Source organism: Phalacrocorax aristotelis, chromosome 4 (genome assembly GCF_949628215.1).
Source record: "Phalacrocorax aristotelis chromosome 4, bGulAri2.1, whole genome shotgun sequence".
Taxonomy (NCBI): domain Eukaryota; kingdom Metazoa; phylum Chordata; class Aves; order Suliformes; family Phalacrocoracidae; genus Phalacrocorax; species Phalacrocorax aristotelis.
The window spans coordinates 55390765-55402816 of record NC_134279.1 but is presented as its reverse complement, the minus strand read 5'-3'; the positions used below and the strand labels follow the sequence as shown (position 1 = coordinate 55402816).

The 12052-nt window shown below is 40.9% G+C and overlaps 1 protein-coding gene across 3 annotated transcripts in view; it reads left to right on the top strand.

Annotated features, from left to right (window-relative positions):
* ATP10D (ATPase phospholipid transporting 10D (putative)) overlaps positions 1–11717 on the top strand; it is a 52500-nt gene extending 40783 nt beyond the window's left edge. For 2 of the 3 annotated variants that reach the window (XM_075091554.1, XM_075091555.1), the window contains exons 16-23: positions 1440–1749; positions 2386–2462; positions 3002–3127; positions 3605–3805; positions 6510–6590; positions 6835–6939; positions 8305–8492; positions 11053–11717. In XM_075091554.1, coding sequence (XP_074947655.1) covers positions 1440–1749; positions 2386–2462; positions 3002–3127; positions 3605–3805; positions 6510–6590; positions 6835–6939; positions 8305–8492; positions 11053–11575 — 1611 coding nt within the window. In that variant the 3' untranslated portion in view covers positions 11576–11717. The remainder of the gene's footprint in view (positions 1–1439; positions 1750–2385; positions 2463–3001; positions 3128–3604; positions 3806–6509; positions 6591–6834; positions 6940–8304; positions 8493–11052) is intronic. The other variant, XR_012660378.1, reaches the window with a different exon arrangement.
* The last annotated feature ends 335 nt before the right edge of the window (positions 11718–12052 follow it).

Genomic DNA, 12052 nt, shown 5'->3' with positions numbered 1-12052 from the left:
TAATTATTTTAATTGAATAGACTGTTTAATTTTTCTTTGTGGTAGGTTAGAGAGTTGACATGCCTCATGTGTTATTAGAGATTTCAAACGGCTGTGAGTTATAGCATATTAGCAATGTAAGAATTATTGTCATGCAAATTCTATTGAATTAAGTTTTGTGCTGCTTTGTGTAATATATTCGCCCAGCCCTGCTTGTCTTGCATAAATGTACAAAGAACTGTCTCATTAAAGTACGTTGCACGCTATTCAAGAAGACTAATCTGCCAACAGTTTTATCAGAGGAAAAGTCACCTTCTGCCCACCACCCAGTAACTGAGTCATGTGGTAGTGGTTAAAAGTGCTGCTGTGTTGGGTGGCAAGTTTAATTCTACTTAATCATTCTGTCCTCTTGTGGATGCTTATAACCAGCTGGTTTTCACATCTTGATTTTTATAAATTTTGGGTTTGTTTAGAGAGAAATTTCTAACTGTAACTTGTAAAGCCGATGTACGAAACGTCTGTCCTCAGAGCAGAGATATGAATTCTGAGACTTCTGTAAAGGACTGGAGGATTTTTCTAAGACCTTTAGTTTTTCTTTTTTTCTCTGCTTATATGTTACTTTAGAAATTCAATTTGTATCTGCCATAAAAGATTGTGTGGCAAGTGGTAACTGTGGGGAAAATAAAGTGAAAAAGAAAGGATTTTTAGTCCAGTTGTGTTTGAGGAAAGCCTGGGGTTTGATTTTTCACGAACACTTTTCTCTTCCTTTTTTTCCTACGAGTGTCTTACCTACAGTAAGAAATAAGCCCCTTTTGCGGAAGTGCTCATCCTCCCTCTAACTGGACTTTGAAATAAAAAATAGGCAGGATTTGATACTGTTGAATTTCAAAGTAAAATAATGAGAAGATGTAAGAACATGTATCGTCTTCTATATAGCACGCACATTACATATATTGTTATCAAGAATCTTTTGGGCATCTTATATTGATTCTGACAAGGTAGAAAATTCCACAAGGCCAGTTCTTCTGTAATTCATTGCAGCTTACCTGTAATCTGATTTGAAATGCACTTTCGGCTTTGCATGGCAGACAAAAGAAATGTAGAGAGCAGAAGTCCTCTATCCAAGCTGTATTTATATTACAGAATCCTTAACGGCTGTTTTTTTCTGCTAGTCTATGAATATTTTCTGATTTGGTTTGGTTTTTTCCCTTCTCTTAGCACAATACCCAAGCAAATGTACTTAAGCAAAGTTAAATCACAGGCCCTTTTATTAACAACAGACTGCATCCTTTGTGATTTCAAAGGGTTGTTCAGCCTCATGTCTGAGCCCTTCTGGATTCAAGTTAAGTGCTACACAAGGGCTGCATTTGACCCTTTCTCCATATGTATGTTATAAATTGAAAAGAAAGCCGGAACACAAACAGTATTTAATAAGTTGCCTTTCTTTTGTCTTTAATTAGGATGCCTGTGCCTTGGTGATGAGCAAAATTTTAGAAGGCATCCAGAAGAATACTTTTGCCAAAGAAAAACGCAGTCAGAGACTTGGGAATGTCTCTACAAGTCCCTCCACCCAAGCTCCAGGGTTCAGTGCAGGCCTGGTTATTGATGGAAGGACTTTAGAGCATGTCCTTCATGACAGCCTGCAGAGTATTTTTTTGGAACTCACAGAAAAATGTAGGGCTGTAGTCTGCTGCCGAGCCACACCACTGCAGAAGAGTGTCCTGGTCAGACTGGTGCGAAATAAGCTGAAGGCAATGACATTAGCTGTAGGTGAGTCCAGTGGTTATCTTCTTTCCTCTGAAGAGAATTAGAAGCCAGTTTCTTCTCTCCTGTGTTTTTGTTAATGTCTGTCACAAAATTTACTTTACAAGGAAGATAATCCTTTGAGTCATAGTTGTTTGTGGCGTAAGATGATATTAGTCTTCTGAACTAGCAAATTTAGTCCATAAACTTAGTCATGGTAATCTAAAGCAACAAGAACAGCAGCAGTCGGGCACAGTGTTATGTAATGTGTCCAAATGAGCAAGTAAGGGGATTTTCCTTGTTCTCCGTCACAACCCCCCAAAATAGGGAGGGAGAGGGGAGACGAGTGGCTGTGATTTAAAACACCCATATTTTCTGTTCCAGCGTACCAATTAAATTCTGACAAAAGGAACAGCTAATATCCATTTGGAGAATATAGCTCAGTTCAGTCAGGCCTTCCGCTTACTCACCCTGCTTTCTGTAGGGTTTTCCATAGGCTTCACTGTTGGCCATAAAATTGTTTTTCTCTGAAATTTCTGGTGTACTTGTATATTTGTCTTTTCCTGCCACCCCCATGGTGATGTGATAGCCAGCAAAGCTGCCTCCAGGTTGCATTCCAAATAAGAGAGGTTAGTTTTGATTTTTTTTCTCTTTTCTCTGTAGGTGATGGCGCCAATGATGTCAGTATGATCCAGGTGGCTGACACTGGCGTGGGAATATTGGGCCAAGAAGGCATGCAGGTAGTGTATACAAAGACAGCTGCCAATGACATCAGATTCCATTCTAAATCGGTTCAGAGTTTACCCTGGAGGCCCAGTGGCTCCACAGTCCATTACCGTACACGGGCAAGAGTTTGCAGCCTGAGCTCACAGCCAGGCCTCAGCACTCTTGCAGGAGCGCTCAGAAGCTGTGTGCTGCAGGGGTTCAAGCTCCAAACAACAGAGCTTGCTGCCTGTCACCGAACTCCCTATTACTCATGTCCTGCCAGGAAACAGGCAGCCTAAGCATCAGTGATTTTTTGTGCAGCTGTGCAGTAATAATAAAGGCAGCCATGTTCCTGCCTATGTTATGTTGGGCTGAGCTGTGTGTGTTAGTGTAAAATGTTGTGTGGAGGGGCTCAGATGTGAGTGAGGGTAAGACCGTAAGCACTATATATAGAAACAAAAAAATTTTAAAAGTAAGGATTTCCAACAGTAGGTAAGTTGCTCACTTGGCAGTACCTGAGGCTTATCTTTAACAGTTTGGATATAACTTATCCTTTCTTTCATGTGCGTTGCAGGCCGTGATGGCAAGTGACTTTGCAATCTCTCAGTTTAGACACCTCAGGAAGCTGCTGCTTGTCCATGGTCACTGGTGTTATACCAGACTTACCAACATGGTGCTTTACTACTTCTACAAGAATGTGGTAGGTAGCTGTCCCATCCCAGGGAAATCACAATTCACCTGTTTGAGAGTGCTGAAGTGTTTAGTGGGGCTTTATGTTCTTTTTAAGTTTCTATTGTGAATGGGTTCAAAAAGACACAAAAAGCATACGTCAAACAACTCAATTTCCCATTTATGTCTACAGAAACCAGAGACTCTCATTCCTTGGACTGAATTTCCCGCTCAAAGCCATTGTCTGATTTGATTAAACAGTGGGTAACAGGCATTACTAATGTGATGGCAGCATGACTATTTAAACAAGTTGTGTCCAATTTTGAGATGTAAAGCTGTGTGCTAGTCAAACATAATTTCAAAGTGGGATTGGCATGAACTCCACAGCATTTATACTTAATTTTCCACAGATTACTGTAACCAGACCCAAGATCTGCCTGTTTTCCTACTGACTTTTAAAACACTTGTCTATGGGTAACATTTTATCATGTCATCTTTGACTTTTCAGGCCTACGTGAACCTCCTGTTCTGGTACCAGTTCTTCTGTGGGTTTTCAGGCACATCAATGACTGACTATTGGATCTTGATTCTTTTCAATCTCCTTTTTACGTCAGTGCCACCCATCATTTATGGTGTCTTGGACAAAGATGTGTCTGCGGAGATACTCATGCAGCTCCCACAGCTGTACATGATGAGCCAGAAATCTGTGGTAGGTTAAAGAATGCTTGGCCTGAAGCAAATTGAAGTGGTCAGCGTTTGAGCCATTTCTGTCTTTCTTTCCTTCATGGTTCACATCAGGCAAATGGGAAGTTTAAAACCACTGTCTCTATTAGAAAAACATTTAGGCCTGTGCACAAATATAAAAGCTGTTTTTTCAGAAGTTTTTTGTAGGCTCTTTTCAGCCATACACCCAATCTTACCAGATATTTGGGTGATAAGAGAAATTAAGGACTTCAGGTGAAGCAATGTACTAGATAAACTTCATTACCAGCACATTCACTTCGTTCACTGCCGTGGCTGTCAACATGCTTCCTCAAAATGGGTTTCTTTTGAGCATCTGGGGGCACTAGATACTGTTTTTTCACTGTCACATAAGGGTCTCAATTGCCAAATGAGGAATGAATAAGAACCAGAGCAGATTAATTTCAAATAATCCTCAATAAAGTTCTGTTATTCAGGGTTCTTCTGCCTTTATGGGTATGGTCTGGAATTTGCTGGTTGCACTTTTCTTCCATCTGAAAATGCTGTACATCATATCTGCTCTATAAGTAAATTCTGTCCAAACATTTAGCACGGAAGACCGCAGGGAGCAGGGGTTAGTTTCTAAATCAAAATTATATAAATCAGTAAGCTTTTTCCTGGTTTCTGCTTTGCTTAGCATGAATTCTAGCATGAGTTTAACTTTTTTTTTTTAATTTAATGTCATTAAATAGTATTTTTATTATAACAATTGAAGGCAGTGACGTACTGAGCCTGAGACATAATATATGCTAGTAGCCCAAAGAGAGGAAAAATTGAGCATATGATTCACCTAAAACTCACCATTTTCTTTATGATCATAGCCTTCCAATAACAGACTGGACATTACGAAGCATTTCTTTACTGAGAAGGTGGTCAAATACTGGAACAGGCTTCCCAGAGAGGTGGCTGATGCCCCAAGTCTGTCAATTTTGAGAGGCATTTGGGCAATGCCTTTAATAATAGGCTTTAACTTTTGGTCAACCCTGAAGTGATCAGATAGTTGGACTAGATGATCATTGTAGGTCCCTTTCAACTGAAACAATATATTCTATTCTGTTCTCTTCCATTATATTCTATTTTAAAAAACAGTATTAAAAAAATGAGCTACAACATGTTGTTTGGTAGTTGTGCAGTCTCATCTGTATAACCTGGCAGAAGTCTAGGTCTGGTTTAGAAGGGAAGGAAGGATATACGGTGAGGGGACAGTTTTTTGTTTGTTTGTGGACTTCTACATTTCTTTTTACATACCCGTAAATATTTATGTTGCTTGATTTACCATAGTTTTGCAAACCTAAGTACTGTTTTGGTACCAATCCGAGCCTCTGTAGACTGGCTGGAGCAGGTCTGTGCTTTGTCAGTCACGGAGAGTTTTGACTAAATAAACGTTACAAGGCTTTAGGATTTGTCCCTTTGTTTCGATCTTCAGGATAGGTATGGTGATCTGAGCTGAGATGAAGGTTTTAAGGCAACATAATCAGAATTACTGCATTACACAATAGTTTTTTCTCCTTCCCTTGTTTTTTTTTCCCCTTAACTTTTATCAGTTTTTCTCTTTTTTCCAGCACAGCATTGCCTTGCTCTGTGGTTGGAGTTGTTACATAGTATATATTTTCTTTCTTGCATGTAAGCACATTGAAATAATTGCCTTGAATTAAGTGCAGTACAGAAGAAAGAGACATGCTTTAAAAGATCACAGTATTGCACCATGACATCACAAGCGCACAGCTCTGTACAAGCTATAAAAATGGACAGTAACTTGGATTTGTCTTCAGTAATTTAGAGCACGTCCCTGACAGGCAAAGGAGGAGATAAGTTTCCCACACTACCTCTAGAGAGCAGTTCAGTTCTCGAAAGGGCCGAGTGGCTTTGTGGAGAAACCCATCTCTCTCCACTAACTGTAGAGGAAGCTCTGGGTGACTAAACTGCTCACCTGTGTGCCTCAGTTTAGTGCCCGAAGGAAGGTGATATATCTGAGCCAGGGCACATGCAGCTGTGGTTTTGTAAGGGTTGAGCTGTCATAGCAGTTTGTGCCACTGAGTGAAGAAGGCTTGTTCCTTCTCTTCTCCTTTGTTTTCTTCTCATTCCCTGTTTCCACCCACGTAGTTAAACTACTTTCCTTGTGCCGGCTCAGTTGTCCTGTCAGACAGATCCTTCCAGGAGCTGATTGAACTCACTGAAACAGCAATGCATTATTCCAGCAGAAAATTGAATTGATTTCTCACATTCTAGTGAGTTAAGATAGCTCACAGGGGAGTCCATCTGCACAGAGGAGTCAGCCAGCACCAATTAAGAGGCAGAAGCACATGGGGTGGAGATAGAAGAAAGTGGGACTTGGCATTCGGTGATGGTAGGCTGCTAGGGCAATTCACCGTCCCCTAGTCCTCTCCCTTCTGTACCAGTACTCAGTTAGGTAAGGCTGGTAAGTCTGTTCTGGCAGGACCAGCTATAAGATCAGGGTTCCCAGATCTGGCTGCTCATTTAAATACGAACAGTTAGCCACGTGTAGAGTGAGCTCTTTATTCTTATTACTGCAATACAAAAGATGCCTCTTCATTGGGAAACTAACTGGGATTACTTCTGAAAAAATCTTTCCCCAAATCCAAATTAATGGTAATGAACAATGCAGCAATTTGTTCAATTTGTTCCAACGCCATTGTCTTTCTCTCTTACAGGCTTACTTGCCTTCCGCTTTTTGGATAACCTTGCTGGATGCGTTTTACCAAAGTCTCGTTTGCTTTTTTGTGCCTTACTTTGTAAGTGCTGGATATGAAATAATTTATATGTTTTGACATACTAAAAACCCAGGCAAATTAGAGAATAAAATGAAGTGTTTGATTTTACTTCCTCATATATGAATGTGTACTAACAGATCATCACTGGAACTGAGCTGAACTCTGTGTGTGCAAATATGGATGGTATTGAAACCGTCCGTGCCATGTTGTGCATTAGGACTGTACATAAAGAATACGTTACGGTGACTGCTGTCTTCCTTTACAGACTTACTACGGCTCAGACATAGACATTTTTTCTTTTGGAAACCCTGTAAATACAGCAGCACTCTTCATAATACTGTTTCACCTTCTCATTGAGTGCAAGTCTGTGGTGAGTACTTTGTTTCCAAAAGGTTATATTCCTAACGGTGTATGTGCATACAGCTTTCATTAGAATTAAGCGGAAGAAAGAGCTTCATATACAAAACAGAATTAAGTATAAAAGGGCCAAAACGTAAATATTTTGTTTATATGACCATGTGAGGTCTCCTAATGCACCTGTCATTGGAGCCAATAGAATTACTGGGATGACTAAAATTAACTAAATTTGGCCTCAGAGTTATTTGTATGTAACTAGTGAAAGGATCCTGCCTCGTCAGTGTATGGTGGTTTTGGGGATGTCAATTTAGTTTTGCAAATGGTAAAACCAACCAGGGATCTCCTGAGCCTTCATTAGTTCCCAGAGCTTGCATCAAAAAGACCACAATGTGAACTGTTGATTTTGAATGCTTGGAACTGATGATCTGCTCTGTGGCCAGGATAAAGAATTCAGAGTTATATTTCAGTGCCAGAATTAGAGAACCGATATGCTACAGAAATGCTATTCCAGTTTTTAATTAAGTCTGTGCAAGCTAAAACATCTGCATTAGCTTGGATGAATTTACAGCCTTTAGAAGGGTAATACTTGGCTATTTTGCACACTTTTAAAGAAAATACAATAATATTTTCAGTAGAAGGACACAGATTAATGGGTTTTATTTTTTCCTCTATCCTTTTTTTTGAAAAGTTTTTTTTAGGCTTTTTCATAATGGATGAAATTTCAACTTGTGCTTCAGTCTTTTCATTGTTCTTTTGGGAGCATGGCAGCAGTGATAAAAATTTATTTGCTGAGAATATATGGGTAGCATGAGTGTATCCACACTCTGAACAGGAAAACATTACTGAAATGGATTTTATTTGGCATTTTTGAATGTCGGTAAGCTGTCAGACCAATGACGGTGTAGTTTCCATAGTAACTATTATAGCCGTTTAGGTATAAAATTACAAAAAACTTCAATGTAGAACAGTTCATCACTGTTTCAAGCAAGATATATACGGGTGGTGTCCTGTGAAGATCTCGCCTCCATTTGCCTGAGAAGGCTTTCCCTGCTGCCAGTAAATAAGATGGTCATCTAAGGCAAATGGCACAAAAAAATGTCTTTCAGAGAAGAATCAAAAGCTATGCATTTAGTAGGATAAAAAAAATTAACCGGCTGGGTTACCTGTGAACTGTAGGAAGAAGGCTGCATTCTTCCTGGAACGTTTTGTGTAAAATTAGGAGTATTATCTGAACAGATCTATCCTCTGTTACATTAAGCAGCTGCCCTTGGAGGAAGAGCGCGAGCATGTTCACGCACGCACGTGCACACACATTCAGGTGTTGCAGGTCTTTCTGTTCACAGCTTAAATCTGATTTCTTTCCTTTTCTGAATTGCAGACTTGGATACATACCGTAGTTATAGTTGGCAGCATCCTGTTTTACTTCGTCTTCGCTCTGGCTTTTGGGGCAACCTGCAAAACCCACAACCCACCATCAAATCCTTATTGGATCATGGAGAAGCACATGACAGACCCAGTGTTTTACTTAGTTTGCCTCCTGACTACTTGTGTTGCTCTGCTGCCCAGGTGCGTTTCTGCTTTATAATTGCAGATTGCTGTTGTTAACAAAATTAGTTTTCTTTCAGTCAGTGATGCTATAAATCTCTCTGGCTAGAGGTCTTCCCCCCTACCATCCCCAATGTAAAGAAAATTTCATAACTCTGCCAGGCCAAGCCGTGTGAGGACAGCTCTTTAGTGACATATTCTCAAAGTAAATAAAAAAATTTCCTTTGTCATTTATATTATATTAAATATCATCTTTGGAGGGAAAAAACAATAATCTCTATAACCACAGAGTTTATATACAAATTAGTTAAATTAGTGATCAAAGTTGAACATGTACTATACATAGAAGTACTGTGTTTAGTCTGTGCTTATTTGTGAAACCATTTGCTGTTTGAAATTTATGTTGTGAATATATATAAGAATATTTAGAATGAAGAATGCATGTGCAGGCTGCTTTGTGGGGTGGAAACATGCTGAGTAGCTTCACAAGGGGTCCTGAGTTGTATTTTTATTGTGCCTAAGTATTTTGTCTCACTGAAGTCATAACTCCGAGTTCAATAACTCATTCACCCTGGAACTGCAGGAGTGCTGGGTGGAGGTCCCAGACACGAGCATGCCGAGCAGGGGGACCCCTGAGTGAGCCAAGAGAGGAAAACAAAGTGTATGAAGACCAGTGAAAGAGACTTCATCAGACTCTTGGTCTAGCTCTGTTTAGTAGCCTCAGCCATCTGCCTTTCACTAGCTGAACATGAACTCAAGTCTGCAGACTATTAGTGAAGTGCCTCTGGTGCTAATTTACTCATTCTTCTCTGTTCTTTCTCTTTTTTTCCCTCTCACATCATTTCAGAAAGAGCGGGACCTGAAACTGAATTGCACAGACATACTGAGGGAAGTGTTGGGGAAAACAACTGCCATGTCCTCCTCACCTGACATTATATTATATCGTTAGGCACAGTTCTGAGCACACTTTCTGGATCAAGTGCTGCAGTACAGGCTGCATGAGTTGTCACTGCCACTGGCAGGAAAGCTGGCAGAGCTGTGGCTGTAGGTGCCTGCAATAGCCACTAAGGACCAGAGCCCCCTTTGAAGAAGTCCCCATATGTGTCTTAAGCACGTCAGGCAGGGTTTTGCCACACTCACCAGAGACTGTGACTGATAACTTTGGTTCACGCTTCAATTCAGCAGAAGGACAAACTGTGAGGTGCAAGAAACATTTATGCTCTTCCCTCCCCATTCCTGCTCTCAGCTTGGCTTCAGGTGGTGAGAGTAGAGCCTTTTGTTTCACACACAGCCAATCTCCCTTACCTGACAAATAAACAGATAAGTGCTGTTCTAGGACCTTTTGGTAGGGCTGTAGAGAGCCTAGGCAGGGGAATGCTTTAGCGTGGTGACTGCTTCCGGTGTTCAGTTTTGAAGAAGAGGGTTTTTTTCATGGCAAATTAAATACAAAGTATTTAGACTTACCAGTGAAATTCTTTGAGTCATTTACACTCTCCCGGTGCCAATACCTCAGGAGATTTGTAGCTGTTGTGGCTAATTCAAGCTTTTCTACTTCAGTGATCTGAAGCAGAAGTGCCTATTGTGGAACCTCCTCTGTCACACATATGCTTTTTTTCTTGCTTATTTCTGATGTAATCCTTTGTAAGGTGCTGAAAAGACACCACTTAGCAGGGACTGTGAAGCTGAAGGGTGCTTTACACCTTCTAGCCTGAGGGAGAGAGACTGGGGCTTTCACTGGGGTTTTTAAGGAGCAGTTCTAGAGAGGGACAGATGTTGGATGCCCTGTTGACTGAAAATTCACTGCAAAAATCTATGATCAAAACTTCTGTCTGGCCTAAGTTGCCAGTTAAGCCAGTTCTAATACAAATTATTCCTAGAGTTTAATTCTGGAACATCACTTGTACTCCGTATTCCTCTTACTGCATGTGATGCTTTGTTTCTTTGGCCTTTGCTTTCATGTTCATTCTTGCTTCTGGTGAATTCTCTGGCTCCTGCAAAAGTTAAGAATTTTAGAACGATGCTCCGCCTACTCTTCCCAGCTTTCCAGGGCTATATTAGTGCTATATTATCAGTGCAAAACAGCAGTGATAAACCGCTTCTCAGTTGGAAGCATGAATTTTTTTAGGCCTGATTTTTTCCACTATAGCTCTTAACTCCTTATATCTGCACTGAAGTACTAGGGAAACTCTAAACTGCACACTGATTTTGATGCCTTTTTTCTGGGGCCTGACACTATGCGCAGAATGCTCCACTCTCAGATTAGTCGGGACCCCGGCCCTTCACTGGAGCTGCAAGCCCACGTTGCTGCAGTAACTAGTCTGTAGGAGAGCCACGTTCAGGACAGAGAAATGGAAGCACCTGAGATCAGTATCCATGTTTGAAAATGCCAGTTTTAAAACACGTTCTGATGCAGTTGCTGGCCTTAGAGTTTATGTTCACAAAACGGCATCTGCAAAAACTGTTTCAGAGGCTGCTGCAGCCTCAGGGTTACTCGAATCGTGTTTGGTTTCCTTTAGTCTTGCGGGAGACAGTTTTGAGTCTGCTTCTAAATGGCTTATTTGCAACTGTGTTTATTTTGTAGATATGTGCTGAGAGTTCTCCAAGGAACATTGTTTCCGTCTCCGGTGCTGAGAGCCAAGCAACTTGACAGACTGACCCCTGAGGAGCAGAGGGAAGCAATTAAGAGATGGAAAGATGACTGCGTTGTAAACTGTAGAGTGGAGTTCCAGGCTACTTCTGGGTCTTCCAGCTCAGCCACAGGTGCTGTATCAGAGGAAGAAAGCATTGCCAGTGTTTTGCCAACATCTAAACCACCTTTTCAAGCCTGTTCAAGGGATGGGTTAGTAGAGGACACCACCTTCTCACCAGACATTCAGGATGAGTCTGGGAATACAAATGGCTTGAACTCTGAAAAGACCGTATTTCTGAATCCATCAGAGGAAACTAATTCAGCCACATTTGGCGGTAATAACTCATGTGCCAAAGTCCCTGTGTGTGCTTCTGAAGAGGGCAGTAGTGCTGTTTCTTTAGCACACAAAGCAGGTTTGAATTCTGTTTTGTGTGAAGAAGTTGCTTTAATGTATCTTAGAAAATTGGAATGCTAACTGTTTAAAACTCAAGAGTAATATCTGTTGATTTAATGCTACGTTGTGGTTTTGTTTTCTTCAGCCAATGTAGATGATGCACACATTTCCTTAAAAGCTTTTTTGTTTATAAAGCTTTTCAATAATTTATTAAGATGTTCAAGATCTGCGTTAGTTTTTATATTTTTTCACACAGTAGACTTTGCATACAGCGTATTTCCTGTATGCAACCCTGCGTAATACCGTGAGATGTTACGGACAGGACACTGCAGGATCCAGTTCAGGTAAGCCAACCCGCTCCCTTGCACTGCTGCCTAAAATCCTAGCGTCCTCTGGGATTCACCAGTTGCTGAAGTGTGAAGTAAGCAGAAAGGCTGGGATGTAGTGTTACTGGTTGGCTTGTTGCGAGACTCCTCCTGTACGTGTATACAGTGATTGTTCTAACCATTGTGGTCCGGTTTGTTCACCAGGTGTTGGCTGGGCTGCCCCAGTGCTGGC